Source organism: Camellia sinensis, chromosome 14 (genome assembly GCF_055761805.1).
Source record: "Camellia sinensis isolate YWXY chromosome 14, ASM5576180v1, whole genome shotgun sequence".
NCBI classification, from domain to species: domain Eukaryota; kingdom Viridiplantae; phylum Streptophyta; class Magnoliopsida; order Ericales; family Theaceae; genus Camellia; species Camellia sinensis.
In genome coordinates this window covers 56,131,307-56,157,234 of record NC_138974.1, presented here as the reverse complement: position 1 = coordinate 56,157,234, position 25,928 = coordinate 56,131,307, and the positions used below count along the sequence as shown (strand labels likewise).

Here is a 25,928-nt window from a genome sequence, read left to right as displayed (position 1 = left end):
AAGTGATTCTTTAGATTTTTCTCCGTCCCTTCTCTGAAGTCCTTCCTGCTATTTATACTCTCCGAAGATAACCATCGAATTGTACTTCAAACCGTCGAACTGCTCCTCCGTAGTTGCTGATCATGCTACCTTATAAGTAGTTCCACTACGCCTTCACTTGCAGTTGGGCTTCCTCCTTATATTCGAATTTGAAATGTGAGCAACCGTTGAAGCCACGTCACTGTACGTCTCTTTGTTGATCTGCTACTACTTAGATCTTATAACAACCAATATTAATTGCCACGTGTATGATCAGGATCGAAGACCTACCTGGTCTCCCCATATTACCCTCACTTTGCCACGCGTCGAATTGTCACTGGCTTAGTACAAAATGTGTAGCCAACAATATAATAACTCTTACAACAAATAGTTTAAATTATTAAATTAAAACTCATGATGAATTTCATGAGCTCAATTATATTGAGACAATCCTTATTCTTTTTGTTTTCACAGTGAGTATTTGGTCAAGAAAGGAGAGGGGAAAAACAAGAGTAATGATTTTTTATTGATATAAAAAATAATAATCAAAGTTTATTTTGATAATATTGAAGAGGAGACCGACTAATGAAGACCAATGAAATTGGAACAAATTTGATGTTGGAAAATAGGCATAATCAACAACAACAGAAATTATAAATAAAGACCAAAATATGTTTGAGCCAATCCTCACAAGGTCAGTCAACCTTAGCGAAAACAAGATGACCAGAGCTTTGGGGTCCAGCATGATGCTGCTCGCAACCTTACTTGTGCCTACATCGCACCTAGGTAAAATCGACCCTGGTTCCATGTATGGTCGGCCTCCGTCTTTATTTTAAATTTGTGTTAGAATTATTTTATCATTTATTTCTGGGATAATTACAAAAAATATTAAAAGTCAGGATTTGACTTTTATAATAATATAAATTTTTAAGTTTTAATTTTATCAATTTGAACCATAATATTTTCATTTATTTTCAATCTAAACCATTTAACTATTTTTGTTAACTAAAACCAACGAAAAACATAGTATTTTATTTATTAAACTCAATATAAGTATATACTAAGTGTAACGCCCCCAAAATAAACCTATTGTTCATACATTCATGATACAAGAAATTGACAATATATTCAAGAGAATAAAGTGTACATCTATTTATCAGAGTATTTATCACAAAAGTATTACATGTTGACAACAAAAGTAAATGCCCTACGGGCTTACAACTTTCCAAGCCAACACTTGGTTATAAAAAAATAGAATACTAACTCATACACATTAAACCCTCGGCTTGAATTTACATGTAATACACAAAAATGTGAACAACAAAAGGGATCTTCAGCTCTAAGCCTCCCAAGCTAAGTCCTTGGAGGTGGCATATTACCTGAACCTGAAAATGATATCCCATATAGGGTGAGTCAATGCCCAGTAGAGATATACTAAACCAAGTATAAGAAATAACTAAAACAATAGCATTTGATATAAGGTTGACACTTATAAACCAACTCACAACACTTTTTAATTCAACAACAAGTACATCCATTTTTCATTTCAGTTTCCTTCACTTATACAGTTTCGTTTCATAATTATGGCTCAGTACCTGACCAAACAATTCAATGAGACTATAACACATATTAAAACACTTCCATACTTCACAATTCACATGAAAATATAACTCATATTAAAACACTTCCATACTTCAACACTTCCATATTTCAAGTGATACACTGATTTGCTATATCAGTGGAGTCCATCCCCTATCTTCGCTCAAACCATGGAGTACATCCCCTATCTCCTTCCAAACAATATACATATACAATATATTTAAACACTTATCATATATAATGATCAGTCAATACACACATTTGCTGTATTATTCCAACCGTCATATTCAATGACATAATCAATGTGATTAGTTTCAATTTTCCCTAATTATCATACAATGTCTACAACAGTCAAGACTATTCTCCACCGATAGCCCAAAGCAATTATCTCTAAACAGATAATAAATTTATCAATAGATAAAATATCAACATTGTCATAGGTGAGTGATTAATCAATCCAACTACACTATTCAATCTCAATTCCATCTAATTTCATGATTTCCGACTCAATTTCATATTCCCACAATTACTACATTAATTATACAAATTAATGAATTACATTCAAGTTGGACATGTTGCCCCTTTTTCTCAAACCTCAACCCTAAAGCTCAATTTCTTAAATTTCACACCAACAACCTCATTTTCCAAGGTCTCACATACACATAGAGTTCAATACTTGAAAACCCCTCTTTTGTAATTTCAAATTCAAAACCCTAACTCCCCAAAATCATCACAACCCACCATTTATACAAAATGACAAACATCTGTGTTAAAACTCATAGCAAGGAGTAGTTTATCCCTACCTCAAGTTTAGAAGGGGAAGAAGGAAGAAAAATCCAAAAGTCGACGGAGAAGAAACCAAGCTTTGCTCCGATCAAAATGAAGCCCTCGACAAGCTCTTCACTTTATCTCAAAGGAGCAAGGTGAGTAGAGGTCTTCAAACAAGTAGATCTAAGGATCTTTGAGTGAAAAGTGCCTTAAGAGAGAGAGAGAGAGAGATGGTGTTTCACGGTTTAGAGAGAGGAAAGGGAAGAAAAAGTGAGAGAAATTGTCAAGTGAGGGCTTTTATATAGTACTAGGTCAAAAATAGATATAAGCCCCAAAGTCAACTCAAAATATCTAGTCAAAATATCCCCAAAAAGTAGGCCCAAACCGGTAGAAAAATCTGGGAAAAAGTCGCAGGTGTCGACCCCAGCAACAGTGGTGTCGACACCAAAGAGGAAAAAAAATCTGGGAAAGCTTTGACTGCACTGAAGGTGTCGACGCCACCCCAGACTGGTGTCTACCCTATGTTCCAGCAACCAACACACAGACAGAAGAGAGTCGACCCTCTCCCAGTCTGGTGTCTACCCTATGTTCCAGCAACCAACACACAGACAGAAGAGGGTCGACCCTCTCCCAGTCTGGTGTCTTCCCTATGTTCCAGCAACACTTCCAGAACTTCATCAACAGGTAAGGGTCGACTCTAGGAAGGCTGGTGTCGACCCTAGAATGGAGTTTCTAAGTCTCCAAGGAACTTTGACAAGAATAAGTGCGAACAACCAAACCCAACAAATTTAAATCAATTTGTACTCCTCCAAAACAAAAGTACAATAACACCAAAGGTTCCCAAAATCGAATAAAGAGTCCAAATACATTTACCAAAAGCTTTAAAAGGCACAAGTGCTACACTAAGTGTATAAGATATCCATTTTTATTGAATTTAATGACTAAAATACTCATTTTCTGTCGATTTTATTTAATGAAAATAGGCAATTAATTCAAAAGTTTTGAATTGAAAACAAATCAAAAGTTTTGAATTTAAATTGAAAAAATTAAAAATCCAGAAGTTATATAGTTATAAGGATCAAACTTCAGTGCTTTTTTTTTTTTTTTTTTGTAATTTTCCATTTTTTTATCATATTATTGCGTCTGATTACTTTTTTATTTATATTTGATTTGTTTCGTGTCTTATTTAAAAATACCAAATGTATAATATAGAACTAATTTTTAACCATTTTCATGAAACTAATATGAACTAGATGAAATTATTCAAAATAATTTTGATTACAACTTAATTTCATTTTCGCAATTTACAAAAACTATGCCCTCCTATTATAATTTTTCACTAGATAATTTAAAATAGTAGACAAAAAATTACATTACATTAAATAAAAAATATTATTAATTTTAAAATTATATTTTACATATTTTTTATTCAATTTGATCTAGTTACATAAGAAAATTTAAAAATATCATGACATCTCTTAATAAAAATAATATTTAGTAACTAATTTTTATTCCTATCAATTTTGTATTATGCATTTTGACAATAACTCGATTAATTTAATATTTAATATTATTAAATCATGTCATTTATTCAAGTCACGTTAGTCGAAAATTCTCAGTTCACACTAGCACAAACAACTATAAAACAGGTGCTTGCTCCTCGGCAATTCTCTAACTCTGAGCTCAACTAATTAAGAAAAAAATGGGTGATGAGGTTGTCCTCCTCGACATCTTGCCTAGTTGTTTTGGAATGAGGCTGAGAATTGCCTTAGCAGAGAAAGGCGTGGAATACGAGTACAAGGAAGACAACATGGTAGACAAAAGCCCATTGCTCCTACAAATGAACCCAGTTCATAAGATGGTCCCAGTTCTGATTCATAATGGAAAACCCATATGTGAATCACTGATCATCCTTCAATACATCGACGACGTTTGGAACGACAAGTCTCTGTTGCCTTCTGATCCTTACCTGAAATCTCAGGCAAGGTTTTGGGCAAATTTCATTGACAAGAAGGTGACTTCAAAAATTAATTACACTTCGGAAAAAAAAAAAAAAAAAAAAAAAGATTGATTACATTTTTAGTATCTAAAGTATGCATTTGGTTCAATATTTCAATTGTGCTAATTTATAAAATGCTAATTTTATTTTATTTTTTATAAGGTGCAATGTTTTGTTCCAAAAATACCTCTAATTCTAACAATCATAGAGTGCTTATTTTATTTTCTGAATACATAATTAATATTTAATGTTGGATTAATGAATAGGTATATGACAGTGGGAAGAGGGTACTGATGACCAAAGGGGAGGTTCAAGAGGCAGCCAAGAGGGAGATAGATATGTTAAAATCCACCTACTCTCCACCTACTTCACCCACTTAAACCTACTCCACTAAACCTAACCCACTACACCACTACCACCTCACCTACTTCACTAAACCTTCACCCACTTAAACCTACTCCACTAAACCTAACCCACTACACCACTACCACCTCCACTTCACCTACTCCTTACCTACTACACACTCACCCTCTTCTATATATAGGAATCATGAATCATTGTAATAGACATCAATATATATCAATTAATAATACAATCATTTCTCTTTATACATTAAATTTCTACATGGTATCAGAGCAAGGTTAACAACCTAGTCATTCTGCTTCACCGGCGGGCGGCAGTCTCGCCTTGGCCGCCCGCCGGACCTCAACACATACCTCCTCTCCTTTCACCTTGGTCTCACCTTTCCGATGCTCTAGTCTATACCATTGAGGTGCCAAAGGGCTATCTGGTGGAACCCTTGTAGGCACTTCATTCATGTCGAAAGTCACTTTCGCTATAATATCATCACCACCTTCATCGGCGTCATCCAAGTCGGCAACGGCAGCTTCGAAAGCGTCCTCTTCACAATCATCCCTCTCTACTACCCTTTACTGGGTACACTCTGGGCACAGTACCATGCCTGACCGGTTCAGGCCCTTGACCAAGGAAGCCCCAAGCCCACTTGTTAGGTGGCCTTGGTTCATAGCTCTTGCTTTCCTTTTGTATGCCTGGAGAACAGTCTTGTGGGAGTTGTCCAACTGGAAAAAGGTTTTATCAAGTATTACCCAGTTCGTGGGATACCTCTTAAAACTTGCACTGGCCCTTATTTTCCATTTCATTGGTGATCCAGTAACTTCTCTGATCAGAGGAATAGAAACTACACTTTACACCATTCGAGCTTTCTACTCAGCAGTGATAGCATATACTCCTATTCCAGAGCTGACTCTGATCATCGTGCTGGTGTCTTCCGTAATTGCCATTGCTGAAGCTTCTGTTCCAGACTCTGTAGACAGCCAACCATACCTTCTTACAGTAGCTGGCTTAATCGTTTTTGCAGCCGTGAGAGACTTCATCTCCGAGCTGTCCTTCTGGACGCTCCTATTGGGATTGTTTGGTTTTGCTCGGTTTGTTAAGAAGAGGGATTATGTTTCTCCTGTGACAGCTACTCCGAATCCAGATGTTCTCATCTGTACACTGATGTTTTCCATCGCTGAAACAAAGTTTGGGACGTAGATTTTGCTGTACCACTTGGCATATACCACTCCACTTCCTTTTCCTCTCATCTTCTCCGATGCTCAGATTCTCCAACCTATATTTTTTCCTTTTTTCTTTCCACACACTCCTGTTCCCCACTCAACTTTCTTTTTCTTTTTTTTTTATTTTATTATTTTACTCCATCTTTTGAAAAGAAAACGAAACACAAATTGATTCTTTTTCTTATATATATATATATTTCTTTTTCTTCTTTCCACCGCCCAACTTTTCCTTGAACCTCAACTTTTTATCTTTTCTTTTTTTAAAAAAAAAATATATATATATATATATATATTCATTCCCTCTCATTTTTTCTGCTGAGTCTTGTAGCTTCCAGCCATTCGGATTTGCACAATACACCCATATTTTATTCATCTCAGGGATCAACCCCGATCACAATTTTACACACACACACAAAAAAAAAAAACAAAAACAAAAACAAAAACAAACAAACAAACAAACACCCACCCACAGTGGGATTTTTCTTCTCTACTCTGCCGCCGGTCTTTTCTTCTTGCCTCCGTCCTGGGCGGCCCTTGCCAGTGTTGCCTCCGTATTTCCCACTCCACTGGGCATGATCACTACTCCCTGCTCCTCCACTGCAGCATATGGCGGACCTCCAAAACGGAACATCACGGTGGCCTTCCGCTTCAGCTCCTTATTTTCCGCCTTTAGCACACTTATCTCTGCTCGCGCATCCTTATACATGCGTTGGAGCAGAGCCAGCTGGGAGTTTAACTGCTGCACCTCATTTGCCCTACTCTGCAGCCGGTTCGACAAGTTTGTAACCGCAGTCATGGTTTCCACACATGACTTCAATGTATACTGATTGGCTTCCACAACCGACTGCACTGCCATTCTTTGCTCCACCGACCGCATCGGAAAGTTCAACGGAGCAAACTCCGGGGCGCTTGGTTGAGGTTCCAGTGCCACCGCACCAGTTATCTCTCTTGTTGACTCGTTGAGGTCGGGAAAGAGGGTGAGCAGACCGCGGGAAGACGAAGCCATTTTCTGGGTTACAAAGTGTTCCAAAGTTTCTCTCTCCGAAGAGGCAGAGTTTTTCAGAGACGGGTTGGTTTCAGCGGTTTCAGACTGGTATGCACAGCCTCCGCCTCACCCTTGGTTTAAATAGCCAGGGCCGATCCGCGCATCGCGCGCCACTTGCCGACAGACGACAACACGGGCACGCAAGCCAAGGCGCCCACGTGCCTCGCCATCATGTCCGGCACGCCTTTTGATGAATTGGGCACGCCTTTTGATGGCACGCCTTTTGAAAAATTGGGCACACCTTTTGAGGGTGCATTTTTTAAGGGTCCGACAAGACTCTGTAAACTGTCCCGACATTGATTCCGGTTAGCTCCTTTACGGGTCCGACAAGACTCTGTAAACTGTCCCGACATTGATTCCGGTTAGCTCCTTTATGGGTCCGACAAGACTCTGTAAACTGTCCCGACATTGATTCCGGTTAGCTCCTTTATGGGTCCGACAAGACTCTGTAAACTGTCCCGACATTGATTCCGGTTAGTTTCTACAAGGGTCCGACAAGACTCTGTAAACTGTCCCGACATTGATTCCGGTTAGTTTCTACAAGGGTCCAGCAAGACTCCGTAAACTGTCACCACAACTGTCACAACATTGTCTGCTACAACGGTCCGACATGACCCCATAAACTGTCTTCTACATCGGTCTGACACCGCCATCCAGTGTCCTCTACACCGTTATGACACCACCATACAGTGTCCTCTACATGGTTCTGACACCCACATACAGTGTCCTCTACAACGTTATGACACCACCATCCAGTGTCTTCACCAATGGTCTGACACGACCATACAGTGTCTCTTATCCTCTTTTATTTTTATGTATTTTCTTGTTTTGTTACTCTCTCCAAACTCAAGTTGGTTAGTTCCTATCCCCCTTGAGTTTGCAGGGGGCTGTTAAAATCCACCTACTCTCCACCTACTTCACCCACTTAAACCTACTCCACTAAACCTAACCCACTACACCACTACCACCTCACCTACTCCACTAAACCTTCACCCACTTAAACCTACTCCACTAAACCTAACCCACTACACCACTACCACCTCCACTTCACCTATTCCTTACCTACTACACACTCACCCTCTTCTATATATAGGAATCATGAATCATTGTAATAGACATCAATATATATCAATTAATAATACAATCATTTCTCTTTATACATTAAATTTCTACAGAGTGCTTGAAGACTTTAGAAGGAGAGTTGGGAGAGAGGCCATACTTTGGAGGTGAAAACCTAGGGTTCTTGGACATAGTTCTTGTACCCTACTACCCTTGGTTCTACTCTTATGAGTCCTGTGGAAACTTCAACATTCAAGCTCAGTGCCCCAAATTGATGGCATGGGTTCAGAGGTGCTTGGAGAAAGAGGGTGTCTCCAAATCTCTCCATGACCCTCACAAGGTCTATGACTATGTTTTGCAGCTCAGGAAAAGGTTCGGAGTCGATTGAAAATCGAAAATTGCAAATTAATAGAAGCAACTTAAAATAATTGTCATTTTTATTGAAATACAAGTGGATCATTTGTTTTCTACTTGTACCTCTATCGAAGTACAATTATTTTCACTTTTTTACAATTAATCACAAATAATACTTTGCCATGGATTTCATATATTCTACTCTCTACTTGATCGTTTGTTCAAGCGTGATGTCATAATTTCTGAGATTGGTATTATGTGGTAATAATGTTACTTTTTTCTTTTTTGATCGGCAAAAGAAATTTATTGATGTAAACATGAGGAAACACAATCGCCAAGGAAAACATCAATAAAGAGGAGATGGGGGGAGGGTGTCAAAGCTTACCGATCACATCCCAACACTAATGAAATACTCACTGAAATAAAATTACAGATGTGAGTGCTGCTGCTTCTTAGCTTACCGATAAAATTGCAAAAAGTCATTTGTTGAAAAGCCATCAAAGCCCGAGTGAGATTTGGACCTGAAGCTTGATTTCATCAATTAGTTTGTCCCAGTGGAAAAAAATAATAAGAAGAAGAAGAAAGGAAATGGGTAGACCAAATTTATTTTGGATATAGCTCACATTATTTAAACTTACAACACATTGTATTTTTAGTAAATTTTCAAATAACCTTTTCTATTCTCTAACATTTTCCAATTAAAATTCTCGAATGCAACATCTAAAATTAAAGCAAACCATTTGTTTCCTGACACAAAAGTGTTTGAAGATTGTAACCCTCACAGACTAAATAGAAATATTAAATACTTGGAAAATTACTTAAAAGTATCTAGAATTTAAAATCTACAATACATATTTAAAATTTTTATTGTAAGGTTACTCTTTCAAATTTGTTAAAAAAAAAAAAAAAGTTACTCTTTCAATAAATTTAAGACATTTTCTAAATAAATATTTAGTTGCCTAATCACCATTAGTGACACACATTGACATTTTATATTATGAGTAGTGCTACATATAAATTGATTGGCAAATAATGTGAAAATAAAAATTTTATATAAAAAAATCTTACCAGAATGATATGATGGTGATATTCTTAAAATAATAAGTCATTTTGATGAGTTTTTTTTTTTTTATTTTTATATATGAATTGATAGAAATTTATGTAGTATAATAGTTTTCCACGTCAATAAGATATGCATGTTGGAGATGATCATGAATTGACACATAAATAAATAACCCGTGTCAAACTTATCCTCTATTAAAGAATTTGAATACATGTCGCTCTTTATTTATTTTATTTTTCTGAGTTCTCTGCTGCGATATCAATGGATGGAGAGTTGGTAGGACCAATAAAAAATTCCATGTTAATTTTAGGTATCTGATCTTTCCATTCAAAGATCAATCAGTGGTGGTAGTTTCAAAAAGAATAAATTATAAATATATTTTTTTAGATTTGTTGAAAGTAAAAATTATTTCATATGATTTAGAAAGTTATAAATATTCTTTCGTCAGAATTTTTTATTTAACAAAATTAATTAAAAAATAAAATTTACAATTACTCTTCTATATAATAATAAAATTACTTAAATTATTAATTGAAATATATTTTTAACATCATTAAAATTGTTAATTGACTTGATAATTTATTAATAAAAAGACAATTTGTTATGAAATTGAAAACCTCATGGGTAGAATGTAATTTTCAAAACCATAAGGGGCGATTTGTATTTTAATCAAATCTCAATGGGTGTATTTGTAATTTATTCTTTCAAAAAATTATTATAGATTAGTAAAAAATTTATATTTTTAATTATCAATATTTGTAAAATTTATCACTTATTTTAAGTTATTTTTAAAACTTCAACTAAAATGAAAATTTTCCTTGTATATATGATAAGATTGTATTTTGTTTATAAATTTGGATAGAAAATTGAATATGAATTTGAAAAGAGAAAGAAAAAATGAGTAAAATATGAATAAAATACATTTTAAACACCTTTCACACACTAAAATATAGTTACATTTTATACATCTTTCGTATGGAATTTTAAAAAATAAATAATAAAAAAATAAATATAAATTTTATAATTATGAGCGTTAAAATGTACAAAGTTTAAAACAAATAATAACACACGCACGAAAAAAAAAAAAAAAAAAAAAGTGATGGGTGAGTTCCAATTTAATTTGGCTCTTGCCTAATTGCAGAAGAAAAATATATTTGTTAGGTTGTTTAGAGTAATCTATATTAGCACACTTTTTATCTTTTTATTTTTTTTTTATCACATCACTATTTTATTTTTTTACATATTTTCATAAAAGACAAAAAATATATTTATTTAAGTCATTCCAAATAATCTTATAATCAGAGCTAAGTTTGGGCCCCTTGCAGGCCCAAAATGAATCTAGGCTCAAGATAACTATAAGCCCATGAATGCTCAGCCCGTGGTAGAGCATGGCCCGGGGCTAATTTCGCTATTTAAGGAAAGAGTGGCTTTTTAGTAGTTTCAAGAAGGAAGGAGGAATAGAACGAAACCCTAGCAGGTTCTCTCGAGCCCCGCCTATAAATATCAATCACAAACTCAGATTAAAAAGAGTCTCTCATATTCGTTTTTTCCGAGAAAATTACTCGCGGCGCCATTGATTTTTTTTTTCTTTTGAGATTTCTTTTTCTTTTATTGAAAACTTTGTAATCTTTTGCAGTGTGTAAATTTTTTACTTTTCAATGGTATTTTTAAAATCTTATGAATCTTCGAATTGATGATAGTGATCTGTGTACAATAAGCCGATGCTCTGGATAAATAGTAATGAAGGAAGCATGGTAATGTGCACAGAAATTGAAAATCGGGTCTTCATGTCTGCCCTCTCTGATCCACTCTGATTTGCGGGCCTGGATACGACCCACATCTTTCTTCTTCTTGTTCTTCATGTTTGAAGTATGTGTTTAAATTGATTGATAATTATTTGTTTTTTATTTATTTATTTTTGATGAACAAATGAAAGTAAAATATGATTTTGAAAGAAACCTTACATTTTTATATGATAATAAAATATAAAATAAAAATGATGCTTATAAAAACAAAATTATAAATATTGAATTTATTATATAAATTGTAGTTTATTGGGGCATCTTATATCAATTTGTAAGAATTATTTACAAAACCTTTTATTTGTAAATTATTAACCTTCTTAATAAAATTGATTCGAAAGAGGAACAACACTAGTGCTTCCAGCCCCAAAGGGTTTCTTTGGGGGAGTTAATTGGCTTTTTAATTTTTGGATTATGTTAATTTGTGGTTAGAAAGTCTATTTGGTAAGATTTTTTTGATTTTTTTAACTTTATGTGAGAAAAAAAAATGTAATGATTATAGGTTTGATGTGATATTTTGACTTATTAAATTAAAAATTTTATTTTGTCTTTTTGTGATTAAAATAGTCTCAAACTTAACCTATCTTTCCAAACATAAGCAAAATAAGATGAAATGGCCTTATTCGTTAAGGCCTTATTGGTCATAATTTAAAAAAATTAAAAAGTCTCAATTTAAGTTGTATCATCTTATTTAAATCACATCACCTCTTTATCACATCACTTTAAACTCAACTCATACCTAATTCATATTTTATAAAAAGTCAAAAAGTGTTACATTACGGTAGTTTAGATTTTGTGTCATTTTAGTTCATAATTTTTAAATTGTAACATATTTGACTTTGAATTTTGAATTATGTTCTAAATAAGGACAATTAAAGATATCATTGTTCAATTTTAAGGGTAAAGTCGTTAATTTTGTTAAAATATAAACTAATTTAAGAGTTGCTATTAGGATCTATTTTTTTACTTTAGGAGTTGTTTAAGGTGTCCTAAATAAATGCATTTTTTTTCTATAGCAAAATTATATTTTTACCCCTACGTTTTAGACTCATCAGTAACAATGTTGCAAAAGGACTGTACGAAATGGTTGAAATGGTGAGAAGAATCTGAACCATATGTATATATAGCATGAGGCTTCACAGGTATTGTTGGGCCTGTGAGGGTCCACCACGAGTTCCGTTTCGATAATTTAAACCGTGCAATGTGTAGAACTCGTTAAATACTATATGTCTGTAAAAAGTCACTTTGATCGGATATCGATAGCTATGTAATCAAAACAGTTTTGTATGAGAAAAATGGACAGTGAAAAATAAACGGCTGAAAAAAAATCTGATTTGATCACATAACTATCAATATCCAATCAATGTGATTTTTTCAAGCATATAATACTTGACAAGTTCTACAAATAATTCGAATTATCGAAATGGAATCCGTGGTAGACCTCCACGGGCCCAACAGTATCCTCTAACTTAATAAATATTTATATCTATTTTTTTTTTGTACCATCATTGCGTAACTGTGTAACTTTTTAGATTGTATTAATATTGTGAAAATTAATTTTTTATATATATTTTTAATTTGTGAATAGTGATAACTTTTTTACTTTTTGAGTAATTTTTTTATTTTTTCTCAACATGCCAAACTAGCCTTTAATCTCCTATTTATTTGAACTCCCACCCAACAAAATGAATTCCCTCCCTTTTTCTTTAAACTCCCATTTTAATACCAATTATATCCCTAATCTTTTTGACTCCCCATGATCATCACTGATTAGATCAGTCTTTCTTAGATTCACAATCAACAGAGCTTGAATTGCCGAAATCGACGACGGTGGAGATTTCTTGTTGATAGGATTTTCACTATCATTCATAGCACACGCACTTTAATCGCCACCACCACAAACATATATGAGAAATTCACTGCTTCTGAAAGCATCCAAGACAAAAACAGAGAAAGAAATCTCAAAACCAAAAATTTAGATTGAATTGTCAACTAGTTTGGAAAGAAACAAGCAACACCTAGGGTATAGAGAAAGTAAAAAACAAAAAATAAGTTCAAACGACTCACTTTTAAGTTTGAGAACACATATTACGTCTAAAAATTTAAACAATTAAATATTAAATTAAGATTAAAACTCAATTAATATTCCATCATCTAAAAAATAAAATCTAAATATTCTCGTCTTCATAAAGTTCAAGTAAATTTTCATGCTCAAAAGATAACAAAGGATTTAAAATAAAAAAAAATTAAAAAAAACTAACAAAACGCCAATCAAACCATCCATCATAATTTCAAAACTAACCAATACCTCCAACATTAAAGTAACAATAAATAATCAAAACAACTTGTCCAACAATTATAGTTATTTCTCATCACCACCGTAGTCCCCAATTAATCTTACAAAGAAAGCTCGGCTGCCCTTAAATAGAACGCACCCAAGTTGCCAAGAGACAAAACGGGTCATTATATAAGTATACTGGCATGAGTACAAATGTTTGACACCCATGTGTCCACCAGACACAAATAAAAGTACATTTAATTCTTGTTACGGGATAAGACAAGTAGTTTCATCCGCACCGAGACGAATGGGTGGCATTTAGTTTTTGCCCGTACACAACGAAATATAAATTGAGTATAGAATAAATAAAATAAAAATAAAACTATAGTGGGTCAGCCCCAGATAAAAAGTTAGTAAGACCTACCATTCTGCAAAAAAAAATAAAAATAAAGCTAGTATAATTTTATCATAAGTAATTTGCTGAAGAAGTATAAAAATGCACCGTTTCATACTTAAATAATTCGAATTGACCAAAACTCAAAGAATAAAAGTTGTACAGAATCCAATTTCCTAAAAGACAATGCGAACAAATTTAATAGAAACGGAACAGGTTGAGAGAAAAACTTGATAGAAGAACCTGAACACAATTTAACCGAAAAATTTGAAACTGAAAACAAAAAAAAAAAATACTAAAAGTATTCAGAATAATGTTTTACTTCAGCTCATACAAAACCAATAAAAATAAGTTCGTTTCGTGAGTTAAAACAGCATCTAAAATCTACATTGCTAAAATGAACAAACCATGATAATCCGATTACAAGTTCTAATCGATCTTTTTAGTACAAAGTTAAAATACAAAAGTTGTCTAGAATTACGTATACATGCATCTGTCCAAATTTCATAATTTATCAAGGTCGTTTACTATTTTTCAAAATGTACAACTCAATACAATTCGCACTAAACTAATAAACTTATAATTAAATTCTTTATACCTTAACTCCACCACTTTAGCCCTTCACTTCCGGCCTACACATATATCCCATGTGTGTCCCGTATACCTAACACTGCTTCGAAGCCAAACTTGCATGGAGATATCGTCCCGAGTTTGACACACACTCCCCAGATGGTTAGCATATACGTATGCGCGTAAATCAAAACACTCATCTGCTCATGAGAACGAGACAACAATATATATATACACAATCTCTCATCTACTCATGAAAATAAACATAACAATGCCAAGCCTAAGGCATTTAAATAAATCTTATAATTCTCACTTTTTTTTTTTATACACTCTTTCTCACCAACACTCAAGTAAAACAAGAATCCATGGAGTCATGGTAAAATATAAGGAATTTATCTATGGGTTCTAAGTTTATTTTAATTTCATATAACCATGAGTGTGATTACAACTATAAAATAAATACATATAAAAACCCTAAACCTTACACACACATCTAGCCAAATAATGAAATCAATTCATCATCTATATACAAATACAAAATCAAACCAATATCAAATAAATAAAAATAAATAAATAAAAATAACGAATTAAATATAAATCAAGGAAAGTGGATTTGTACTCACAATATGTTGTTCAAATTTTGAAATTAAATAAATAGATTTATGAAGAAATCAAATTATATATATACTAAGAACACATGCTAATAATTACAACTAAATTTCAACAGAAATACACAAAATAATAAAAGGGTAAAGAGACGAAACCGAAGCCTGCACGGAAGCAGTTTCCTTAAAACAGATTTCGCCGCCTCACTGGTCGAGTGCTTGAGGAATCCCGGCGTCTATCTTCCAAGATACGACAGTCAAAACCAGCTACGGCAGAAGCACTCTCTGTCTAGCTTAGCGAACAAAACAGTGGCAGCACTCTCACACTGTAGGAACTTTCAGGCAAACTGACTTGTGAAATGGAAGTAAAAATTTCTGTGTTTGAGACTTGACAGGAGGGTCTCAATTTATATATGTATAGGGGAGAGAGGAAGAGCCTCCAGCCTTTATGGCTGTTCATAATGCACCATTAACCTCTGCAATAAAGGCAGGAGTTACAAACCCCATTAATGCAGGAGTTACTAACTTCATTACCTTTTTTCCATGAAGCTAACTTCATGAGGTAATTTCTCATTCAAATCTCAATAGTTTTTGGCCATTCTATCTGTGGTATAAAGATCTCAATGCAAAGTATCTAGACCCACTTGGACCCAACACAATAGATGGTTGGGATCCACTTTAATATTTAATTAAAGTCACCAAAAAACCATTTTTTCCAACAATCCCCCACATGAATAAAAATTGACCGAATGACTCAACAAACGAACACCGTTCAACAATAATGACTCGGAGAGAGAGTACAACGGACTAACCCCGACATCAGAGAAGGTAGCTTTTGGCTTTGAACCTCTCCCAGTGAAAACCTATCGAGTTTACTGGCTGATCAGTGAATATGACATCTTGAACTGCTCTGCCGTTTATGTAAACTGAGACAATAGATCTCACACGGGAATTACTCCTACCACCATTCTGTTCTCACTGGTATGCCCTGTGTGGCCCTGGACACTAGCCTGGTTCAGCGAGTGGTTTTAAAGAATCTTGGCCTGCCCAATTCTTCTAGAAGCGACCCCACTTCACACTCACATAGGTGACTCTACTTGAGTATCCTGCTATACTCAGCTCAATAGCTTAACACACTAGAGTCATTAGAAGCTCAGCTTAACCTCTACACTTACAGGTATCACTAATAGAAGGAATGGCTGGAGGTTTAACCTCCTCAGTGACATACCACCGTTACACGCAATTAGATTGTCCCATTGAACCTAGATCTTGGGATCTCCAGTCAACTAGGTTGGGTTTCCATTCTGGTAACTTCCAAAGGCCTCAACCCCATTCCTTTTGAAGACGTTTCGACTAACACTCGATTTAACCCTTTGGTTAGCGGATCCGCAATGTTGTCCTTAGACTTTACATAGTCTATAGAGACAACTCCATTCAAGAGTAGTTGTCGTATGGAATTATGTCTACGACGGATATATCTAGACTTTCCATTTTACATATTACTCTGTGCCTTACTAATTGCAGATTGACAATCACAATGAATACAAATAGCAGGCACAGGTTTGGACCAACTTGGAATATCTTCAAGGAAATGGCAAAGCCATTCAGCTTCTTCCATTGCTTTATCCAAAGCAATAAACTCTGATTCCATCGTTGATCTAGATATACACGTTTGTTTGGAAGATTTCCAAGACACCGCTGCTCCACCAAGAGTGAACACATATCCACTAGTGGACTTTGAGTCCTTTATATCTGATATCCAATTTGCGTCACTATAGCCTTAAAGCACCGCTGGATATCGAGTATAATGCAGCCCATAATCCCGAGTGTAGCGTAAATACCTTAACACCCGCACAATACCCTTCCAATGAGAAGCATCGGGATTACTTGTGTATCTACTAAGCCTGCTAACCGAGTAAGCTATATCCGGCCTAGTACAACTCATCAGATACATTAAACTTCCAATTACCCGAGAATATTCTAACTGTGAGACACTTTCATTATTATTCTTGGTAAAATGTAGACTTAAGTCTACAGGTGTCGATGACACACTCGTATCTGATCCACTAAACTTCTCAAGTATCTTATCAACATAATGAAACTGAGATAGTACAATTCCGTCAGAGATTCTGGTAATCTTAATTCCCAGAATAACATCTGCAATGCCCATATCCTTCATGTCAAACTTAGAGTTTAACAACTTCTTGGTAGTTTTGATCATTTCATCGTTACTACCTATAATGAGCATATCATCAACATATAGACACAAAATGACATAACCTCTGTCAGTGTCTTTGACATAAACACACTTGTCACATTCATTGATTCTAAACCCATTTGACAACATTGCGTTGTCAAACTTCTCATGCCATTGTTTAGGTGCTTGCTTCAAACCATACAAAGATTTGACAAGTTTACAAACTTTCCTGCTTTGCCCTGGAGCTGAAAATCCTTCAGGTTGCTCCATGTAGATTTCTTCATTCAAATCTCCATTTAAGAAAGCTGTCTTTACATCCATCTGGTGAATTTCTAGATTGCGCAAAGCAGCAATCGCAATCACCATCCGAATGGATGTTATCCTAGTAATAGGTGAGTACGTATCAAAATAATCCAGGCCTTCTCGTTGCCTGTACCCTTTGATAACGAGCCTCGCCTTATACTTGTCAATAGACCCATCGGCCTTCATCTTTCTTTGAAAAAATCCATTTGTAGCCTAAAGGCTTACAACCTGGAGGTAAATCTACCAACTCCCAGGTGTGGTTCTGTAAGATGGAGTCAATCTCACTTTTGATCACTTCTTTCCATAATGGACTCTCAGGAGAAGTCACAGCTTCGTGGAAAGTTTGAGGTTCGTTCTCAACCAAATAAGTTAAGAAGTCTGGACCAAAAGATTTGGATATCCTAACCCTTTTACTCCTTCTAGGCTCATCTAAAACCTCAATTTGATTATCACCTGAATCATCAATATGATCATCCTCACTAGCAAGCTCATCAAATTTCTCCAAAGACCTTGGAACCCTTTCATGGGTTCGGCAAGGAAAAATGTATTCAAAGAAACATTCATTCCTTGACTCCATAATGGTATTCCTGTGTATGTCTGGAATTTCAGACTTATGTACAAGAAACCGATATGCACTACTATTATGTGCATAACCAATGAATATACAATCCACGGATTTCGGGCCTATCCTAACCCGTTTGGGTGTAGGAATTGCCACTTTTGCAAGACACCCCCACATTCGTAAGAATTTATACGAAGGCTTAACGCCTTTCCATAACTCATGTGCTAAGCTCTTGGAACAAAACACACTATAGAGTGAGTCTGCCAAGCTGTTGAACACATAGTTCCGGCAAAGATAGTCTGTCTGCTTCCATGTGTCAAGCGCCATGACTTTCTGCCTATCAAGCTCATTCTCTGCCACGGCTGGAGGATCCTCGCTCAGAACCTTTGCAAGGTTTAGCATGGTCAAGTAGAACAGCATCTTTTGCTGTCATCTCTTGAAGTTCACCCCAGCAAATTTCTCTGGGCGCTCATGATGACTGAGCGGTCCTCCCGGAACAGCCGGAGTAACGCCATGGTTGACCACAGAGGTCACAACAGTAGGGGTTGGCAACCCAGTTGCCCCGGGGTTCAGATCCCCACCAACATTAGTAGTAGCAGCAGCATCAATGATAGTTGCCATTTCTGAACAAATAAAACCTCCTTTTTAGCCAAGGCTAAACACTTTGGTTTCTATTCCAGAAAACCAAACCAAAATCCAAACTTACAAGCAATTTAAACCTGCAAACAATTTAAAATTGCTACAACTAAATACATGCATATAAAATGCGTCTAATAAGCAAATAAAACTTGCTACTACAAATTAGTAAACAAACCAACTAAATTTCAAGAAAAACATTTCTTTAAACATAAAGAAAAATAACCAATCCAATTAAGGATTATAAGTAGTCCAAACAATTCCTTTCTACGCTTAGGTATGCCTATAAAGAGAGTTAGTAGAAAACGACAACATAATATAAAGCAATTGTACATACAATCAAATATTATTTAACCTTCTAGCAAATCATAGAATAGCAAAATAACTAAGGAATTAAGATACTATACAAGTTACAAAACCTTATAACTTCTACATTAAATTAAAAAATTAATTGCATAAATTATATAAGAATTTAATTCACAATAACCATGTAAATAAATATAGGCAAGTTACACAAATTTTATAACTCCAAAGAACTACATTTAATTCAAACTTTAATTCATCCAATTAAATCACACACTATTCATGGAAATAACTTATGTGTATAACTCTAGAAAACTAGAAGCAATTTCACATGCAAATTAGCTAGTAAAGTTAGAAGCATGCAAAATCAAAATATACATATGCAGCATTAGACAAATAGGATGAAACCAAATAAGTAGCATGCAGTTTATGTAAATAATTTGAATTGTTTATATGTAATAAACTAATAACCAAGCACTTCAAGTATATAACCATTCAACCATTAACATGCAAAAATTCTAAAGATTAAATCATGTAATCTAGTCTAGAAAATAATAAGCATGTAACAAATTAAAACCTAGAATAGAATAGAATTAGCATGTCAAAATTGCAACATCAATAAAATTCATGCAAATCATAGAAGGGGAATGATAAACCATACTCACAAAATAAGATCAGAGTAATACAATTAAGTATACAAATTATGATAGAGCATTTTAATTAAACTAAACAATTAGAGAATCACATTGCATAATTTACAATCATTGAAATAGGGAGCAATTCCGCAACAGTTCCTAGTAACATTATACAAATGTCTATATAAATCTATTCGATCAATTTCATAGGAAAACCATATATGAAAAATCTGTTTTAAGCTTGTTGTTCAAATTTTGAAATTAAATAAATAGATTTATGAAGAAATCAAATTATATATATACTAAGAACACATGCTAATAATTACAACTAAATTTCAACAAAAATACACAAAACAATAAAAGGGTAAAGAGACGAAACCGAAGCCTGCACGGAAGCAGTTTCCTTAAAACAGATTTCGCCGCCCCACTGGTCGAGTGCTTGAGGAATCCCGGCGTCTGTCTCCCAGGATACGACGGTCAAAACCAGCTACGGCAGAAGCACTTTCTGTCTAGCTTAGCGAACAAAACAGTGGCAGCACTCTCTCACTGTAGGAACTTTCAGGCAAACTGACTTGTGAAATGGAAGTAAAAATTTCTGTGTTTAAGACTTGACAGGAGGGTCTCAATTTATATATGTATAGGGGAGAGAGGAAGAGCCTTCAGCCTTTATAGCTGTTCATAATGCACCATTAACCTCTGTAATAAAGGCAGGAGTTACAAACCCCATTAATGTAGGAGTTACAAACCCCATTAATGCAGGAGTTACAAACTTCATTACCTTTTTTCCATGAAACTAACTTCATGAGGTAATTTCTCATTCAAATCTCAATGGTTTTTGGCCATTCTATCTGTGGTGTAAAGATCTCAATGCAAAGTATCTAGACCCACTTAGACCCAACACAATAGATGGTTGGGACCCACTTTAATATTTAATTAAAGTCACCAAAAAACCATTTTTTCCAACACAATATTTTTTTGAAGATCAAAGAATCACTTGAAGAATCAATGAAACCACCAAAATAAAACCCTAACCCCTTTTTTTTCTTCCTATTTCCTCCACCTGTCATCTCTCTTTTGTTTTGTTTTGTTTTTGTTTTTTTTTTTTTCTTTCTCTTCTTAACAACAGCCCCCTGATCATAGTCTCTCTCTCTCTCTCTCTCTCAATTGCCGCCTCTGTTTTTGTTTTTGTTTTTGTTTTTGTTTTGTTCTTTTTTTCTTTCTTTTTTTTTTTTTCAACACCTCTCTAGGACTTATAACCTAATTGACATTTAGTATTATATTATATTTTATAAATACCACATAAGTACAACATAAATAAATATGGCATATATGTTTTATCAATATATAAAACACCCTTTTTTTTATTAAAAAAATATAAATATATCAATATCCAGATTAATTACATAAAATTAACTATCACATTAAATTAATTAAATTCCACATTAAATTCTCATGTAACCACACAATTAACAAAGCCAAAAAAATAAAATAAGGTAATAATAATAAATAAATAAATAAAGGCTTACGAAAAATCAGGATCGCTATAATATACACACCTCAAAAGAATCTCGTCCCGAGATTCGATAGGAAATAGTACTAAATAAAAAAACTCTCGGTGCATACGCCGAACTTTTTCTTCCAATTCTCAAGTGATATCATTTTCATCCTCGCTCCATTGACCTTTCACCAATTTCACTTTCTTGTGCCGCAACTGCTTTACATCCTGATCTAGAATAGTAACCGGTCGCACCACATACGTGAGATCATCATTAATCTCCAACACTTCTGGTGATATTACTTGGGAAGGGTCTTGCACACACTTCCGTAATAAAGATAGATGGAATTTATTGTGGAAGTGTGTGCAAGACCCTTCCCAAGTAGTATCACCAGAAGTGTTGGAGATTAATGATTATCTCACGTATGTGGTGTGACCGATTACTATTCTAGATCGGGATGTAAAGCAGTTGTGGCGCAAGAAAGCGAACTTGGTGAAAGTGCAATGGAGCGAGGATGAGAATGATATTACTTGAGAATTGAAAGAGAAAGTTCGGCGTATGCATTTAGAGCTTTTTGTTTAGTACTCTTTCCTATCAAAACTCGGGACGAGATTCTTTTGAGGTGTGTATATTATAGAGACCCTAATTTTTCGTAAGCCTTTATTTATTTATTTATTATTATTATTATCTTATTTTATTTTTGAATTTATTAATTGTGTGGTTATATGAGAATTTAACGTAATATTTAATTACTTTAATATGATAGTTAATTTTATTTAATTAATCTGAATATTGATATATTTATATTTTTTATTAAAAAAAAGTATTTTATATATTGATAAAACATATATATCATATTTATTTATGTTGTATTTATGTGGTATTTACAAAATATAATATAATATTAAATATCAATTAGGTTATCAGTGCTCAAAGAGGTGTTGAAAAAAAAAGGAACAAAACAAAAAGAAATGTGGCAGTCGAAAGAGAGAGAGAGGGCCGAGAAAGAGAGAAAGACTATGATCAGGGCTCTTAAGGAGAGAGAAAAAAAACAAAAACAAAAACAAAAGAGAGACGGTAGGTGGAGAAAAAAGGAAGGAAAAAAAAAACGTTACGGTTTTATTTTGGTAGCTCTATTAATTCTTTAAGTGATTCTTTGATTTTTAAAAAAATATTGTAAGTATAAAACCAACTTTCCTTGGTTTATATTTAATTTGTTGTTTTTGTTTATTTATTTTTATTTATTTGATGTTGGTTTAATTTTGTATTTGTATGTAGATAATGAATTGATTTCATTATTTGGTTAGATGAGTATGTAAGGTTTAGGATTTTTATATGTATTTATTTTATGGTTATAATCACACTCATGATTATATGAAATTAAAATAAACTTGAACCTATAGATAAATTCCTTATACTCCACCATGACTCCATGGATTGTTATGTTTATTTGAGTGTTGGTGAGAAAGAGTGTATAAAAAAAAAAGTAAGGATTATGAGATTTATTTAAATGCCTTAGGCTTGGCATTGTTATGTTTATTCTCATGAGTAGATGAGAGATTGTGTATATATATATATTGTTGCCTTGTTCTCATGAGTGAACAAGTGCTTTGATTTACGCGCGTACATATATGCTAACCATTCGGGGAGTGTGGGTCAAACTTGAGACGATATCCCCGTGCAAGTTTGGTTTCGGAGCAGTGTTAGGTATATGGGAGGCACATGAGATATATGTGTAGGCCAGAAGTGAAGGGCCAAAGTGGTGGAGTTAAGGTACAAAGAATTTAATTATAAGTTTATTAGTTTAGTGCGAATTGTATTGAGTTGTACATATTGAAAAATAGTAAACGACCTTGATAAATTATGAAATTTGTGCAGAGGCATGTATACGTAATTCTAGACAACTTTTGTTTTTTAACTTTGTACTAAAAAGATCTACTAGAACTTGTGATCGGATTATCTTGGTTTGTTCATTTTAGCAATACAGATTTTAGATGTTGTTTTAACCCACGAAATGAGCTTATTTTTATTGGTTTCTCGCAAGCTGAAGTAAAACATTATTCTGAACACTTTTAGTGTTTTTTCAACTTTTCCGAAAAAAATCATCTTAGGGCAGTTTCTTTTCGTTTTCAGTTTCAGATTTTTCAGTTGAATTTTGTCTAAGTTCTTCTATCAAGTTTTTCTCTCAACCTGTTCAGTTTCTACTAAATTCGTTCATGTCATCTTTTAGAAAATTTGATTCTGTACAACTTTTGATTTTTGAGTTTTGGTGAATTTGAATTATTTAAGCATGAAACGATTCATTTTTATACTTCTTCAGCAAGTTACTTATGATTAAATTATACTAACTTTATTTTTATTTATTTTTTTGCAGAATGGTGGGTCTTACTAACTTTTTATGCAAGGCTATCCCATCATATTTTTATTTTTATTTTGTTTATTTTATACTTAATTTATATTTCGTTGTGTGCAAGCAAGAAACTAAATGTCACCGTATCTCGGGAAACTACCAATTCGTCTAGGTGCGGATAGAACTAATTATCTTATCCTGTAACAAGAATTAAATGTATTTTATTTGTGTCTGGTGGACACGTGGGTGTCAAATATTTATTTTCATATCAGTATACTTGTATACTGACCGGTTTTGTCTCTTGACAACTCGAGTGCGTTCTATTTGATCGCAGCCAAACTTCCTTTGCATGATTAGTTGGGGGCTATGGTGGTGACGAGAAACAACTATAGTTGTTGGACATGTCTTTTGGACTTCTTTTGTTTTCTTGAGCTTAAGATTGATATTAGTTTATATATTTATTATTATTATTATTATTTGACCCTAGTATTTTGATAAATTGGCATGGTTTGTAAGTTTACATTATTTAAGTTGTTTTGATTATTTATTGTTACTTTAATGTTGGAGATACTGGTTAGTTATGAAATTATGGTAGATGGTTTGGTTGGCGTTTTGCTAATTTTTTTTTTTTATATTTTAAATCCCTTGTTATCTTTTGAGCATAAAAATTTACTTAAACCTTATAGAGATAAGAATGTTTAGATTTTGTTTCACCCCTAGGATTTGGATGATGGAATATTGATTGGAGTTTAGTCCTGTGATATTTGTTTCCAAGAAAGATTGCACTCTCCGCGTGTGCATAGATTACAGAGAGCTGAACAAGGTGACTATTAAGAACAAGTATTCATTACCTAGAATTGATGACTTGTTTGATCAGTTGAAGGGGGCAGCCATGTTCTCTCAGTTTGATCTCAGAACAAGTTACCATTAGATGGGTGTGTCAGAAGAAAGTATATCGCTTACTGCTTTTTGGACCTAGTATGGGTTGTATGAGTTTCCGGTAATGCCTTTTGGTTTGACAAACGCTCCTACCTATTTCATAGACTTGGTGAACAGAATTTTTTAACCGTATCTAGATAAGTTTGTGATTATCTTCATAGATGATATCCTGTTATATTCCAAGAATGAGAAAGAGCACAGAGAACACTTAAAAGTCGTGTTGCATACTTTGATGGAGCAGTAGTTATATGCTAAATTCAGTAAGTGTCATTTTTGGGAGAAAGAACTCTAGTTTTTGGGACATGTTGTATCCAATCAGGGGATAGTAGTAGATCCTGAGAAAGTTGTTCCGGTCAAAGAATGGAAGCAGCCCACGAACCCTTCAGAGATGAGGAGTTTTTTTAGCACTAGCCGGTTATTACAGGAGATTTATGGAGAAGTTTTCCACTATTGCTGCATCCATGACCAAGTTGACCCACAAGAATGTGAAGTTTTTATGAACAAATGATTGTGAAAAAGCTTTCCAGGAGTTAAAGCAACGTTTGACTACAGCTCCAGTGTTAACTATGTGCAAGGGAAAAAGTTAGTAGTGCTTACTGATACGAGTGGAACTGGGTTGGGATGTGTGTTGATACAGCATCAGAAGGTTGTATCTTATGCCTCACGACAGTTAAAACCTCATGAGAGACGATACTGTACTCATGACTTAAAGTTGGTAGCAGTTATTTTTGCGTTGAAAGTGTGGCGACACTACTTGTTTGGGGAGTGCTTTGAGTTGTACACAGATCACAAGAGCCCCAAATATATTTTTTCTCAAAAAGAGTTGAACATACAGCAACAGAGATGGGTTGAATTCGTCAACAGTTATGATTTCGTGATCTTTTACCACTCGGGAAAAGGAAATATGGTCGCAAATGCACTTAGTCGACAACATGGAATTATAGCTTCGTTGATGATTCAGGAATGGAAGTCCTTGGAGTTCATTTCGATGCATGATGTTCAACCAATAGAGAGTGTCGAGAGGGCATACATTGGTAATTTGACCGTGCAGTTGACGTTACTGGGTAAAGTTCATCAGATACAGAATTTAGATGAGTTTTTTGTCATCAAGCTTAATGACCTTGTAGTGGATTTGATCGATGATTGTCCTATTGATTGGTCTGTGGACTCAGATGGGGGATTGTGATTCAAAGATAGGTTTTGTGTACCTAACATTGTTAAATTGTGAAAAGAAATTATAGATGATGCCCATAGGTCCTGATATACTATTCACCCTGGTGAGACTAAGATGTATCATGACCTGAAGAGGACGTTTTGGCAGGAAGGTATGAAGAACGACGTAGGAGGGTATGTTTCTCGATGTTATGTGTGTCAAC

The 25,928-nt window shown here is 34.3% G+C and overlaps 1 protein-coding gene, 1 long non-coding RNA gene and 1 other non-coding gene across 3 annotated transcripts; 2 read left to right on the top strand and 1 right to left on the bottom strand.

The window, feature by feature from the left end:
* Positions 1–4,073: 4,073 nt before the first annotated feature.
* LOC145807570 (putative glutathione S-transferase parA) lies at positions 4,074–8,565 on the top strand. Its single transcript, XM_082906039.1, has 4 exons — positions 4,074–4,399; positions 4,651–4,716; positions 5,194–5,202; positions 8,184–8,565. The coding sequence occupies exons 1-4, from the start codon at positions 4,088–4,090 to the stop codon at positions 8,451–8,453; spliced, it is 657 nt and encodes a 218-aa protein (XP_082762165.1). The 5' UTR covers positions 4,074–4,087; the 3' UTR covers positions 8,454–8,565.
* On the bottom strand, positions 4,720–8,153 carry LOC145807571 (uncharacterized). The gene is made up of 3 exons (XR_014350791.1): positions 8,024–8,153; positions 4,839–7,993; positions 4,720–4,808 (listed from the first exon to the last, which is right to left on the bottom strand). It is a non-coding gene; the product is annotated as an uncharacterized LOC145807571 (long non-coding RNA).
* Positions 8,566–11,220: 2,655 nt separating the features above from the next.
* Positions 11,221–11,324, top strand: LOC145812555 (small nucleolar RNA snoR100). Its single transcript, XR_014355995.1, has one exon. It is a non-coding gene; the product is annotated as a small nucleolar RNA snoR100 (small nucleolar RNA).
* Positions 11,325–25,928: the final 14,604 nt, after the last annotated feature.